Source organism: Eublepharis macularius, chromosome 6, assembly GCF_028583425.1.
Source record: "Eublepharis macularius isolate TG4126 chromosome 6, MPM_Emac_v1.0, whole genome shotgun sequence".
NCBI classification, from domain to species: domain Eukaryota; kingdom Metazoa; phylum Chordata; class Lepidosauria; order Squamata; family Eublepharidae; genus Eublepharis; species Eublepharis macularius.
This window is the reverse complement of record NC_072795.1, coordinates 36,522,329-36,537,871: the sequence shown is the minus strand read 5'-3', so window position 1 is coordinate 36,537,871 and position 15,543 is coordinate 36,522,329. Positions and strand designations below refer to the sequence as shown.

The 15,543-nt window shown below is 38.3% G+C and overlaps 1 protein-coding gene across 1 annotated transcript in view; it reads right to left on the bottom strand.

Moving 5' to 3' along the window:
* HLTF (helicase like transcription factor) overlaps window positions 1-15,543 on the bottom strand; it is a 36,230-nt gene that overhangs the window by 3,353 nt on the left and 17,334 nt on the right. Inside the window, exons 15-26 of the mRNA XM_054983628.1 lie at window positions 15,109-15,195; window positions 14,432-14,526; window positions 13,313-13,456; window positions 12,535-12,673; window positions 10,493-10,628; window positions 10,080-10,259; window positions 9,017-9,141; window positions 7,892-8,070; window positions 3,271-3,390; window positions 1,176-1,288; window positions 832-1,012; window positions 202-282 (exon numbers count right to left, since the gene is read on the bottom strand). Coding sequence (XP_054839603.1) covers window positions 202-282; window positions 832-1,012; window positions 1,176-1,288; window positions 3,271-3,390; window positions 7,892-8,070; window positions 9,017-9,141; window positions 10,080-10,259; window positions 10,493-10,628; window positions 12,535-12,673; window positions 13,313-13,456; window positions 14,432-14,526; window positions 15,109-15,195 — 1,580 coding nt within the window. The remainder of the gene's footprint in view (window positions 1-201; window positions 283-831; window positions 1,013-1,175; window positions 1,289-3,270; window positions 3,391-7,891; window positions 8,071-9,016; window positions 9,142-10,079; window positions 10,260-10,492; window positions 10,629-12,534; window positions 12,674-13,312; window positions 13,457-14,431; window positions 14,527-15,108; window positions 15,196-15,543) is intronic.

The window sequence follows — 15,543 nt, the reverse complement described above, 5'->3', positions numbered from 1 at the left end:
GGTTTTGCCAGTTGCATCTATGCAGTCTGTTCATTCCCAATCACATTATGCAGCACCCGAGAGAACGTCAGCATATTCTGCATCAAGGGTACATGTACAAATAAAGTTCACCACCACCACCACCCCCCGCCCCCCGGCCAAAAAAAAAAAAACACACACCTTTTCCACAACTATTAGTCCAAAAATAAACTGCCAGCTCACCTTCGTGATGATAACATCCTGCTTCTGGCCAAGTCTATGGCATCTGTCAAAACACTGGTCCTCTGCAGCAGGATTCCAAGCCTATCAGAGAATTAAATATTCAAGCTAAGCATCATTGTTAAGTGATGTCATTTCAAATGTAGATTCTTTTTAAAATAATCAATAAAGCACTATGGAAAAAGACTTTGCCAAGTGATTTCCTACAGCTGTATTTGAAATTATACTAGCAGAACACTGAAATTTAAAAGGTCTTCTTAGGTTTAGAGTTCATTTATTAAAACATTTTTTACCCCGCCATTCTTGCTTTAGACACATGACAGCATGCAAAGCCACACATAGGTAAGCTGAGATCTGCAATTCATCTTATTATGATAGTCTACTGGCTAAGAAGTTCAGTAGTAAATAATTCCAAACAACCACCTTCTCTGCCATCAAACTTAGTAGATGCCAGAAACCCAACAGCTGGTGACATAAGCCTCTGATCAAAGAGTCAGACTAGGGTATAATGATCAACCCCCCAAATATGTGGTATATGTTGTGGGCTATTAACATTATTACTTGCCCCAGAAACCAATCTGGGCTGAGAACGTGCCTAAAGTTAAAAAGTAGTAATAACTAGACTATACTTACTGGATCCATCAAGAAGACTCGTGAGGCTGCTGTCAAATTCAAACCAATACCACCTGCTTTTAGAGATAACAGCATTACAGTTGGGGATCCAGCTTCGGTGTTCTGGAACTGTTCAATGGCCTCTACTCTTTTCTTCTGCCTCATTGTCCCGTCCAAACGAGTGAACACAAACCCAGATTTCCTGTAGCCGGAAAAAAATTGGAATGTATGTGAGGCAATCACCTATGGAATGTTTTTAAAAACATTTGAAAAGCTACTGCACAAGTAAACAGAGCAATGGAATAGTATCTAGTATCCTCTACTGATTTAAGTGATATTTTAAGTAAGCATATATTTCTACTTACCTCAGTGGAACTTCTATTAGAGAAAGGAATTTTGTGAACTGAGAAACAATTATACTCTTAATAGCTGGATTTTGCTTCCTTAGATCTAGCAAAGCATGCATTAGGGCACTGATCTGAAACACACAAATACAGCAAGACAGTTAAGTTGACAAACTTTACCTGGCTTTTCTAGGTTAGCGTTATAATTACAAAGGAAGAAAGAAACCTGCACAATTTCAAAATCCAGTTTAACAAACTGACAAGTTTTTTCATTCCGTCTTCTGTTGCCACATATCAAAAATCCTTTCCTCGGGTAGATGAAAGCCCACAAATATTGAGGAAGAAATAAAACTAATTTCCTATGTAAACAAAGATTCTCTCTACACAAGGCATCTTACACGAGGACACTCAACTGTAGGGAGATGCAATGTTAGCCAAGATGCTACCTTTCTATATGAGGGTAGTTTAAAAAAAACAGAGCAGGTGGAGATTGCTCCTCAGAGGGTTTGTTAATTTCATTTTCGCCTCCTGAAGGGGAAGTGAACTTGACAGAGCCTTCCAGGAGGTGAAGATAAAATTAAGAAACCTCTGAGGAGCAATCTCCGCCAACTCTTTTTAAACTATGCTTCCCAGCTAACATTGCATCTCCTTACACTTGAGTGTCCCTGTGTAAGATGTCTCGTGTAGAGAGACTCAAAGATTCTTGTGACACTTTAAATATGTTCTGGCTCCATGAGCCAGAAGCCACTTCATCAGATACTAAATCGCTAAAGACTGCTGCAGCCAGCCAACATGGCTACTCTCCTCAAATCTGAAAGATATTCTTTTGGAGATTGGTAGCCTCAAAACTCTGAAGTTAACTCATAACTTATCAGTGCAGCATACACTGAAGTTTAGATTACAGCAAAGAAGTTACATTAATAAATGGAATAAAATTCAAGCAAAGCACAGAAGATTTCAGGAATTCACCATCCCAAAAAATAAGGCCTACTGGCTTTATGCCTGCTCCGTGATTTCAGAGACCATTGTACTAACTCACTCCATATTTTCTTTCTAGAATTCACTCCACCTTGTAATGACAGACTGTGACAAATCAGGGCAAATGAGAAAGGAATCAACCTTGTAGAAACGGAGAGAAAATAAAGCCATGTCTTTCACTGACCCAGCAAGACAGCCCATAAAAGCCAAAACCATCAAAATAAGCAGAAATGAAATGGACTGACTTGAGACTTAAGTAGTAAAAGAAATGAATCTAGAGGGAGCACTGTGAACTGTTAAAGACTCAGTGAGAAGGACAGACAGGAAAAGTTGTGCTAAATATCAACATGGGGGCAGGGGGAGAGAAATAGATCCAGGATGCTATACACAAAATTATTCAGAAAACATACGGCCCTCTGTGTTATACTTTCTTTTTATTAAGCAGAATACATGTACCAACATTAGAGTTTCCAACTGACTGCAGCACAAACTAGTCAAAGCAACAGAAAGCAAGGATGAATGCTTTCTCAAGCCAAAAGACAGAGTGTTGGCAAGACAGGCTGAATGGCTGCCAAGTAGTCAGCAGCCTTTGTGCCACTTTGAATAGCAGCTTGCTTATGTAGCAGAGTTCTACTACATACATCTGCAAAGTGTCTATTAATGTTTTAAGAGTGTTTTCCCTTGAAGAAATTTTTTTAAACAGGGCCAGTAGCTAGAATTTGTTCTGACAATGCAACTTTGGCTGGGATCTAACAAACTGCAAGCAGAGGGTTTTCCTTTCCCTTCGTGCTACAGCACCCTACATTCCAAAAGCTGCTCCAAAAATCAGACAACCTTCAAGGATGATGTGGGATGCAGTCATAGATTACTGCTGCAGGAGTGGGGGCGCAGAGGAGACGGTGCAATCAGTGTGCTTCCAACCCAAGCCAGTCATCACCCCTCCTCCATTCCCATACTTTAGAAACATGGATTAAGAATCTGAATGGTTTCTCATCTTGTGGCTATAATCTAGCCTTAGAAATACATTTTGTTTGCAAAGAACAAGATATTTTGATTTTTTTAAAAAAGAAAACTCATTAAAAAAGCATTTTTTTCCATGACAAACCTACAATGACAAAAGTTCAAATGTAATACTTACCTTTGAACTCGATACCCATTCCTGGTCAGACTTTTCCACGTCATTAGAATCTTCTAAAGGACATTCTACAAGTTCTTCTAATCTGACCTCTTTCCTGCAAAGAGGGCACTTAGCATTCAGCTGCAAAACAAGAAGTGTTCGATAGTAGTGTCTTCTGAACACACGCATACACAAACACACTGTCCTTTCCATAACATTTAAAGGGTTAAATTTAAAGTTCTACAGGATGCAAAGGAAAGAGGAGGTTTGGGTTTGCTGGATTTGAGATCATATTTTGCGGCTAACTGTCTGGTTTGGATGAAGGAATGGATTTTGTTAAAAAAATAGACTATTGGACCTTGAAGAGCACGATTTAAGATTTGGGTGGCATGGATACTTATGGTACGACAAGGTTAAGGTCAATGTGGAGTTTAATAATCATTATGTAAGGTGTGCCATCTTGAGAGTATGGAATAAATACAAACTTAGGTTTTGTTCAAAAATACCTCTCTAGTTATCATCGCAAGAAGCTCATTTTAGAAAGCAAATGGTGAGTCCAACTAAATGGTTAACTTATCATGATTTGTTGGAATTCTCTCAAGGTCCAATAAAAACTAAATCAAGAGAGGATTTAGCAACAGAAGGGCATATTAGCCAACGGTTTTCTTATATGCAAATCTCGGAGAAATTTAAGTTAGACAGGAGACATTATGCCTTTCAGCAATCTAAAACTGAATTTGAAATTGCCCTCTGTACAAACGATGAACATGTTATTTCTAAAATGTACAAACTTTTGTTGATGTTTGAGACAGAAGAAGAGTAATCATAAAAGAATGTATGATTAAATGGGCAAAAAAATCTTGACATATTAATAGAGCAATGAGAAAATATGTGGTCGAGCGGGTTGAAATTTACATTAAGCTCTAGTATTAAGGAGAATGTTTATAAAATGATGCATCGTTGTACAAGGACGCCTCAAATGTATGTTGGAAATGTGCTAAACAAGAAGGAACATTTTATCATACATGGAGAACATGTAAGAAAGCAAAGGGATTCTGGTTGCAGACACAATCATCGATTCAGAATATTTTGAAGATTAAAATCCAGTTGAAACCAGACTTTTTTTGTTGGTAATGATGGACAGGCAGTTGGAAAGAAGCTTCAAAACTTCTTTTTTATATTTGATCACGGCAGCAAGAGTACTGTATGCACAAAAATGGAAAACTCCAACATTGCCTACAATGGAGGAATGGTGGATTAAAGTTTTGGAATTTGCATCAATGGCAAAACTTACTTCACTGAACAGAGAAAAGACATTACCTACATTTTTGGTTAAATGGAAACCGTTTATAGACTTTTTACATGAAATAGATAACAATGACTTGATATCTGGATTTAGGGATTAAGAATCACGAACAATAGAAAAAAAGATGACTCTTATGTTTAACATAGAATAAGTGTGACTTTGAAAACAATACATATTTGTTGCGGAGAATATCAGAACTCAATTTTAGTTTTAGTCTGTCTTTTTCTTATCCTTTTAAATTGTATTTTCCTTTATTATTACCAGCTACTTGTCTTGTTTTTTATTCTACATTATATGTATTGTTATGTATATATGTGTTAGTGGGGGGGGGGGGGTAGAATGTGTTTTTTATCTTTTATGTTTACTGTTTATAGCTTAAAATTCTCAAAAAAAAAGAGCATTGGGTTTTGATCCCATTTAAGGTCTGACTGATTGCCAAATGTGCAACTCCTAACAAAGGTTGCTCAAGACTCAGGGGAATGGGGTTGATTGCCTCCATTTTCATGTACGGTAGCCATCCAGTTCTACTTTTATGTTTCAGTCTGTGTCACACATAAAGCTGCTACTCTCAGGTCTGAAATTAGGCAGATGAATCAACAATTCCACTTCATTCCAAGAGGTGAAGAAAAATTTTAGCCAGACAGTATTTTTAAACTTTATGAACTCTGACTCCAAGCCTAACTAACAGACTAAAGGCCTAGCACTGTCCTTTAACTCTTGATCTGTGCACTTATGGTTATTTTGAACTTTTCTATTCTGCCTGCCAGGAAACCATATCCACCAGCTTCATAGGAACAGCCAAAAAGCTTTAGAGTACCATGCAGCAAAACCTTTTAGGAGACTATCCTAAAGTGTGCATATAAAGTCCTGGGGCGCTGTATCCACCAGAGCAACACCAACTATTGTTTTAGAACATGGTTTGGCCTCAGTGGAAGACCATATGCTGCAGCCCTTCCCCATATAGAAGAAAGTTGCAAGAGACACTAGGTTGGATCCTATGCATCTTCTCTGCTCTTCCAAGTGTTCTTGTTGAACAAGCTTTGCTGATACAAACGCAGGGGAGACAAATCTGTCCACTTCCTGCTCCTCGCAGCTGCCCATGTATTATGGCTTTTTCTCAATGCAGCCTCCTCCTCCTACTCCATTATTGCATTTTCATCTTCCACAAGCAATTCTTAGGAAAAGAAGAGGAAGATGGGCCTCCACCAGTCATTTCCACTGGTGCTGAGGGGGATCCAATGCACTATATTTCAACTATAAGTTACATTACTCACACCAAAGCCTTAGAGTCAAGCACAATCAGACTACCCACAAAAGATTGTTGATTTCTACAGTCTCAATTCTTTTCTGCCCAAGAATGAAAAAAAAACAGCAGATGATAACATAGAACATTTAATTTTAACACGATAACAGATACTCATTATAGTTGATCTAGCGATACACTTGATATGCATATGTATAATCTGAATAGATTGCAGGAAGGTTTATACTGTGGAGACTGGCCATCCTAGAGTCCATTTCTCTTTCTTCAAGAGGTGTTTGGGCCTCTACTAACACTGCAATTTTACTTCTTTGTACTGGATTAATGTGAAGATGACCTAGTACATTCTTTTCTCCAGCTCTTCATAATCGATCCTGGTTATGTAACAGATGCATAATACTTTGTTGTTGCTGATGAATAAAGAACTCTCACTCAACTCTAAATGCAGGATCAACTATTATTATTATTCATTCTTTCCTTTTTAAAGGAAACAAAGCTGTAAATGCAGAATATGCATACAACCACCACTGAAAAATGTATACTAACATGACAAGCATGTAACAAAAAAACCCCACCACTTCAGTACAGAGAGGCTGATGCACTGTAAGAACTCTACTAATCTCAATATGATCCAAACCATAGACCTGTTTGTATCAGAAATGCTCTGAATCCAAACATAACTTCCAACACTTGAGTGGGCAGAAATCTTCTAATCTGACAATTCCATTACCTGTTTTCAATTTCCCAGTGGGCAGGAGGAGGCAAGAGGGTGCCAATGAAGGGAAGAATGACTCAGCATCACCAATAAGCATGTGACAAAGATGTTGAGAACATACTGATAGGCATTTCTGTGCTACTCATTTTTGCTCTCCACCAATCACTGCTTTATTTCACAGGCTTTGGGAGAGCTTTCTGCTTCTATATAATCATAGGTCCTTGTTGTATAAGCAGTTCCTTTACCTGGGACTGTGCATGCTGGGCAGACAGAGATTAAAAAAATCTTGCCTGTCCTGCCTTGCTGCTAGAAAGTATGAGGAGGAAACCGAGACTATGGCTTGCTCCTCTTCACAATAGGTAGGCAGCACCAATAAGACCAGGTGTGATACAGGGTCAGAATGAACTGCTTTCTCTCTATTTGTAAGAGAATGCCTGATTCTGGAACATTAAGCAGGTGCACATCCCATTCCCCTGATATATGTCCTGATTCTAAGCTACCCCGTCAGTCCTAGTAGGAGAAAATAGATATGAGGATCTATTTTTAAACAAAATCAGAGCATGGGTTTAGGACAGCGAAACTTTGGCCCATGTGCCGTATTATTCCAAAGGCTGAAACATCTCCCACCCCACATCTGGTCCAGATAACTTCTGGTACAAGAATCAGGCGGAGAAAAAGCAGTTCAACGGGGGGGGGGGGGGGGGTGAGGTGGAGAATGCCAACTCAACTTATTAATTCCCACCTTTCCTCGTAGTTCACAATGACATATAATGCAAAATTAAACACATTACAATTTAAAAGCTATATATTCATTAAAAATTAACTCACCCACAGATTCTGGGGGAAATGCTTGCCAATTCATGCCTGTTTACATTTGCTGTGCAAGTGAGAACTTTAATTGCCCATAGGATGAGGACACTTTTCCTTTTTGCCTGAAACTTGGGAAGCATGATCCCATGAGTGATGGGTGCAATAATGAAGAATTTCACTGGGGGCAAGGGAGGGGTTATACTTGGAAATGTTTCCAGTGGAAATACCAGAGTGATCTCTAAATTCATATGGCTTTAATTCAAATATTAAGAAACCAATTTTTAAAACAATACGCAACCCAAATCAAACTTTTTTAGAACACCCCTAGCCAATACAACTGACAGATCAGTATCAAAAAGACAGCATGCTGTTTGATGCACAAACAGAACCCGCAACTGAGACAGCCTGGATTCACAGCAGCTATACATTTAAAGGGCTTATAAAGGAATTCGATTAGTTTACCAACACGATGACAATTATCTTTCAGTTACCAAGACTAATGCACATTACTTTAGAATAATTAATGACAGGACTGAGGGTGATAACTAACCTTCTTACTTTGGATAACTTCACAAATGCATGGCTTACAATACACATGAGCACAGTGGGTTATCACAGGAGTGTTGAGGGAATCTAAGCAAATAGCACAATCTTCATCAGATCCAGAGCTTAGAATTTGCTTCATCTTCTCTATTAATTTTGCACGCAGCTCTTCAGGAGTACCATTACCTGGCCAAAGAAACACACTACATTAAAGAAAAAACATGTCAAAGTACATCATTATTTGGATATTACAGCACTAAACCAGGATATAGTAGACTCACCATTTGGGTTTGTTAATGTAAAGCAGATCATATCTAATTAGCCGTTTATGAAAGAGCTAAATATACTCAGCCATTGTACTTATATGCTTATTGGACACCATCTTTTAAAGTAAAAGTAAATATTTACTAAAAGTAAATATGATGGAAAGTGCAGTTGAAGTGACACTTACGAACCAATTGATTTTTCCTCTGGTTTTACACCATCATCATAATGAAATGCTGTATTTCTTAAGATTTTGTTCAATGTTTCACACACTGAAGTTGTCACAGTTACTAAGATCCATTAACTTTTAACATGAGTATTGAACACTCATTCCTCAGACTCTGCAAGATTAGCAGATAAATCAGAGGAAAGAAAAACAAAGGAAAAATGGAAAGGACCAAGGCCTGGCTCAGGCCATCAATGAGCCAGGCAGACGTTGGGTCAAGAGAAACAAGGACATTCAACAGCCCTCCTTGTAGACGGTTATGGCATCTTCCTCCTTCATGCACTACAGGGCCGTTTAGGGGTAGCAAAGAGGGATAAGATCATATCTCTTCTTCTGTGGTCCTTGTTAACTATACCAAGAAGAGTCTTTCAGCTGCAAAGAGGTCAGACACCCTAATAGATTAAAAGGGGGGTGTCAAAAAAGAGGCTTGCATTTTCCAGTTCATCATAGGCTTTACCTCTCTAAACATAGTCGCCTGCCAAGGATGTAACCACACAGATCTGAATGCTAAGCAACTGTTAAAAGCAAGATGATAAAATGTATGTAGTTTTTTTCATAAGCACCATAAAATCAAGTTTTTCCATCTATTTTTCTTAGCACCTGTGATGGACATCACAATATTTTAGTAATGAAGATCCTAACCTTCTTCACAAGTGGATGAAGGTGCATGTGCACAGAGATGTGGATGGCAGCACAACTGTCTCAATCTAAGCAAGGCACCCAGAACGTATGCATAGTGGGACAAAACAGTTCCCTCATTAAAATACCTGAAAAAGAGCAAAGTGTGTCTTACAGTTTCAATATTACTTCATAATGTGATTCATAAATCCTTTAAGCTTACAATACAAATTATGCATATGCACAATTTATTTTGCCTATTGTGTCAGTCTCACACACTGTTTCTACAAAGCACACCTCTATTTGCATATAGATCCAGAGGAGTTAGTAGTAGCAAAATCAAAAAGAGTCCAGTAGCACCTTTAAGACTAACCAACTTTATTGTAGCATAAGCTTTTGAGAATCACAGTTCTCTTCGTCTATTTGAATATTACTCAAAAAGGCCCACCTGCTTTGAATTAAGTGTACAACACAAATAATTTTCATGTGTGACTAGGCCTCTGAATACTTCTATATGATCTATCAGGAACACTTGGCTAAAACCTCTTGCAGTGTTTCAAACATCACATGGTTTAACAAGGCAAATTGCTTTGTTCGAGATTGCAGCAGTCCAAGCAGGAACTAAATAGCTGTAGACGTTAGTACATTCCCACTATCTTGCCTTCTTGATAACACAGACGTATCTGATTATGTCACTAACTGAAGACAATACCACGAGCATTTCATCAATTAGCGCTACTATTCAGATAGCAGTTAAGCATTGTGATACTGTGGTAACGATAAAAGCAAAACATGCTCCATTTTACATTTAAGTTATCCTAAATCTGTACCATGGCTTTTTTTCAGGGGGTAGGTGCCAGTAAGGAGTACCAAAACCTCTTCGGCATTTGGGAGTTGGGCTGAGAGGGGAGAACATCATAAGAGCCGGTGCTTCTTTTTTAAAAAAGAAAAAACCCACTACATTCCATAGGTTTTTTGCTACTAAGTATACTAAAGCAATTAGATATTGTCCAAAGTCAGACTATAACAACAACTGAATGCAACATAATGGAATTTTTTTATCCACTTAACAACTGGCACTGTTTACCTGCTAATAGCAGCTGTGCTCTCATTTTTCACTGAATGATAAATTAGATTCTCTTCCTCTGTGAGATTAATATGCTGAATAAATACTTTACGTTCTGGAAGCTTCAAAACTGGCTTCCCTTTAACTTTGCTTGTTTTCGTTCTTCGAAGTGTAATGCTCTTAATCAGGGATTGTAAACGTCTAGCAAGACAAAGAAAGTGCCATTAGACAGATTATATTAATACTTAAATTTTATATTTCATTGCATTGCTAAGCTTTGTAGAAGGATCTAGTCAAAGTTGTGTGATTTTCAGCATTAATGGAAAGAGAATTACTCTTTATTAGATAATTCTAAAGTCTGTATTCCTCACAGCAATTAAAAATAGTTTTTGTACACCATACATTTCCCAAAATATACTGGAAGTATTTCATACTTAAGCCCATCTTGATGTCCCATAGTCACCGGACGCTGGATTGTTCGGTGCCACCACTCTCGGTCTGTAAAAGGCTTCAGTTTCAAAAAGGACAGAAGAGACCACAAGTCCTTCAAGGAATTCTGAACAGGTGTACCTAAAAAGAATGCATGGGGGTGGGGGGAGGACCACATACATTACACCATGCGATTAACAGAACACAGCAAAGTCAAAAGTAGTAAGCAAAACATAAATCGATGATGCTTAAACCTTACCACAGAATTCCTTCTGAATTATAACAATTGTCAGCTTGATTTATTATGTAAAACTAACCACACATATTTTACATATAACTAAAATTATATTTATAATGTTACTCCTCTGTACTAGCATTCTGTCTCCCAAACAAGACTATCTGAAACCACTTTCACATATTTTAAACATTTATTAGTTCCTCATAGAGTCAGTGATGTAAATATGGCCAAGTTTAAAGGCTGGCTAGCAGATGAGAACCCACAGGCTTATGAGGCAATATATTAATATTGAGAACATCACATGCAGGAGATGTGGCAGTGGATCCTGAGGATTTTAATTCATGATTAAGAAGCGAATGCTTAAAAGCAGCAGCTCTTTGCAAAGAAAGCTTTAACGTCATGAAATGCAACAGTCTTGGCATCTACTGAGCTTTACTATTGAAATATCTTTTAGTCATGTACAGATGTACCTCATAAGTCCAACAGTACATTCTCAGCAGAATTTAGCAAGTTTAAAATGCCTCACTCTTTGGTTGTTCCAACAATGCAGCCGAATAGCCTTTTATTGACACTGTGAACTTTAATACTGCATCATTGAATTCAGAATGTGTTTACCTCTGACCAATGAGAATGACATTCATAAATCATTCCAGCACAGCATATTAATGCAAGACAGAAACTAATTTGGTGCTTTTCTGAATCATTAATACTGCCAAGCACCAGTAGCAAACTTTAAACACATACAAGTTTCTCAATAAAATATAATTTGAGGTCTGCAAAAAAGATGACATCTTGTTCTCAGAAACAAACTCTAAGAACACAGTGTACATGCGTGACTTAAGATTGCCTATCAGAACACAAATTCTATATAACCACATTACTTCATAAAAGGCATGGATGTGTGTCCTAGTTGTACAGCAGTATCGTAACTGGGGCCAGAACCTAAACCCATTACTTAATTTTTAAGTGACAGTTTGAAATCCACTCTCAACTGTCCTGAAAAAGATACTTTCCTTGGCTTATGAATCTGATCTCAAAAGCCCATTAACTCTAAATTGACAGTGACAGGGTTAAAATCTGGTCCAAACAGGACTTACAAATCTAGTCCTTAAGAACTACACTCACTTCATATATCAATCTATTTCCCATTTGGACAACTTACATTGACTGTGAGACTGAGACACGGTCTTTTCCTCTATTAACTGCAGCCAGTTTATACTTCTTACAGTGGACATAGTTCAAAAACCTAAAACAGCATCAAGTAGCTACAGCTAAGGCAGCAATCACAAAGGTGTTCTCTCCCACCAAGGCAGTATCTGTAGCCAAACAAGTACAAGTCTAGCCTAGCAGAAGCAACCACATCTGATCACTGGAAAGAGACAGTATGAGAATGGGCATAGGAGATGTGCTGCGGCTTCTTCTTTTGCTATCCCTAGCCTGAGCATCTGGCTTGGTCAGGTGGAAAGGAAATATAAGGAACACCACCCTAATGGAAGTGGGCTCATCTCATATACACGCATCTCTGGGCCCCTTTAGGGGAGAGGAACAAACAGAACCACTGAGGGGAATGGGGAAAATCTGCAACTGACAGTTGCCCCAGTAAATAGTAAACTGTATCACTAATTAGAAACATTTTACAGGGTGCATATTAAATAAGTATCAAAATATTGCAAACTACTGCAATTTGTCTGCAAGCATGCAAATCCTACAGGAGTCAAGAAAACACTACACATGCACAGCTGTTTACACCTAATCTCATAATCCAGAAATTCACACAGGATTGCAGTGTTCTGCCTATGGCATAAATACCTGTCAAAATCCATCTTCTCTGGGCATCCAGATCTAATATAGCTTTAGTTTGCTGAGCTTTTGGGTTTCGTATTGTGTGTCCTTCATCCAACACCACTCTCAGCCACTTAAATTTGTGCAAAGGACTATCACTTTTTGCCTGCAACAAAATAAGAACCTCACTCAGAGAACATCTTTATTGTGTCTTATAGAAAAAGAAGTGAATTTGATCTAAGAGGAGTAGAGGAAATCAGCTGCATCAAGTGTGTCTGCCTGCCTTGAAAACAGACCACTCAAGCCCGACCTACAGTGTACCATGAAGCATGTATACCATCTGGAGCTAAGCATTCACTTTAGCATTTCCCCCAAAAACAACAGGACAAGTTAGACCAAATGAAAATCCTTAAAAGCAAACTTTAAGGGCTTCTGTGATGCAGAATATCAAGAGACGCTACTCCTTCGATAACAGTCCATTTAGAAAATCTGGGTAATTTCCAAGCCCTGCATCATAATTATGTAAATACTTCAATAACTTCAAGAGTCCAAAGCTACAGTATTATCCATATTTCTGTAAGGAGAAGTCATTGGATTAGGCTGAAATTGTAACAACTGAACATTAGTCTTGAAATGTTGCTTCCTTCAAAAATATTATTGCAATGAATTTCTTGAATAAAAGGCCTGAAAAAGTACTGGATTAAACTTTTATACACAAAAGTCTTGTTACTATAAAATATACACTGTTATTCCTCCCTAAGGCACTAGGCACTACGTTTTTACTAAAACATCTCAATTTACTTACACTGTAGTCACTAGACAAAACGCTGTAAGTTGTTAACACGATATCTTGTCTTGAAAGGACTGCTGGGTCTTTGCTGCGCTCTGAACCATAGTAAACATAAGTGTTCAGATGAACAGCTGGATCAATATGTTGTTCAAGCTGATCCTGAAATGAAAATCAACAAAAGATAATTATGAAAACTGACTGCGATCCACAATTATCACCAATAGTATTATTTTCTTCTACTACTTACTGATGACAGTTCAGTGAAATAAGGAAAGAATAACGACGTGGATTAACCAAATTTATTTTTGCAACGGTGAGTGAGAAAGGCCAAAGTCACAGTCCTGACTGAATGTTCAAAACCTATAAGGTTCATTTAGCATTTTGGAGGAAACACAATCTCTTTTTACAGAACGTTTTCTTTCAATTGATGAATGAGTATTAATGGTTCTCTAGCACCTGCTGCTATGACATGGATTGATTTTTACAGGGCTGTCGTTTAGGCTATATTTATGGTTAATTTTGTTGGAACCCACCTCAAGCTTTGGACTAATCAGATACAGATGTTATAAATAAGCAAACAGAAACAAAGGCAGGGAATTTTTTGTAAATGAGGAGAGCTGTGCACCCCCCATGCCCCAAGAATATCTCTAGCACATAGAAAGGGGGGGGGGGGTAACTTTTTTGAGCTACTAACTTTGAGGACTCATTTACAAGACAGTATTCAGAGGTATGGTTCCATTATAACCACCAATTATAAACTCAGTTATTTGGATTTTGCTGATTCTTAGTTTATTATTTCATTTTTCTAAACAGTTTTCATGTTGGTATTAGTCCCTTTTCTTTGGAAATTTGAACTAACACACAAGAGGTTTCCATCAGATTACCAGCAGCAGCCATGCTGGGCAAAAGCCCCATCTGGCCCCACCTACTTTCTAAAAACACTTGGCAAGTGCCAAGAAAAGTGTCTGTGGGCACCATGGCACCCACAGAAGACAAACAAAAACTGGTAAATTTTCAAAGGCTAGAAAAACCAGGTAAGACATTTCAACAGTGTTCTACTGAAGGAACACTATTCAAAGACTGATACTACAGAAACTATAATTGAAAAGACAATTATTAAAAAACAAAACTTACAGTCCAGTTGCTGAGGACAGAAAGCGGACAGATGATCAATGTTGCTCTAAGGCTCTCTTTAGCTTCCACTGTCTTAGACTGCACAGCAGTACCACCTTAAAAGGGAGGGGAAGAACATACCACTAGCAACGCGCACACAGCAATGTTCTCCTATAGTCCATAGAGAGGTGAAGAGCAAAATGAATTCCAGGCACTGTCTATGTGATAATATTCTTGCCTTCTTTTTTGTCATCAAGCTGCAGCCAACTTAGGGTAACTCCGTAAGGTTTTCAAGGCAAGGCACATTCAGAGATGGTTTGCCGTTACCTGCATCTGAACAGCAACCCCAAACTTCCTTTGTGGTCTCCCATCCAGGTATTAACCCTGGCTAACCCTGCTTAGCTTCTGAGATCTGACAAGATCAAGCTCCCTTGGGCTATCCAGGTCCTAGCTATTATTTTGTTTACTTTGTGTGTGTTATGTGCCATCGACTCACTTTTGACTTATGTCAACTCTACTGGGCGGGGGGGGGGGGGAGGAAGAGAGGAGTACCACATTGGAATTCCTACATAGGCTTGCAGATGTAAAAGTTCCAGGCATCTCCCTCTCCCCTCTCCTGCATATTAAGTAACTGTGCTATGAGCATTTCACTTTGACTAACACTGTAAAAGGAACAGAGTGAATTGTAGGCTCAGTACCTTTCTTCTTCGCCTTCTTTGAAAGAACAGCTGGTTCCCCAAGAGCAGAGGCAAATGCATTATCCTCCAGAACATCACAAGCAGCTTCTGTCAAGAAAAATGGTTTTAGAACCAAGTGTTCACATGTTTGTGCAGAAGTTTCATTTTGAAATCCATTTCACTGAACAAGTAAATAATTTAAAACGTGTTATTTCAAGGAGACAGCTTACAAAATACTCAGTCAAGTTAGCATTTAGCCATATGTATAATTCTTGTATAATTAAGAGATGAGAACTAAAAGTCATCCACTGCAATTCATTCACAAAAGAGGAAGATTTAATGACAAAAGTTTGTAAGTGAGAAGCCAAAAAAAGAACTGGGAGGGGTGGAAAAGACACAATCTAGAAATTCCACACTTCCCAACTAAAATCTCTCTCTCAAGCATCCTTTGAGCTC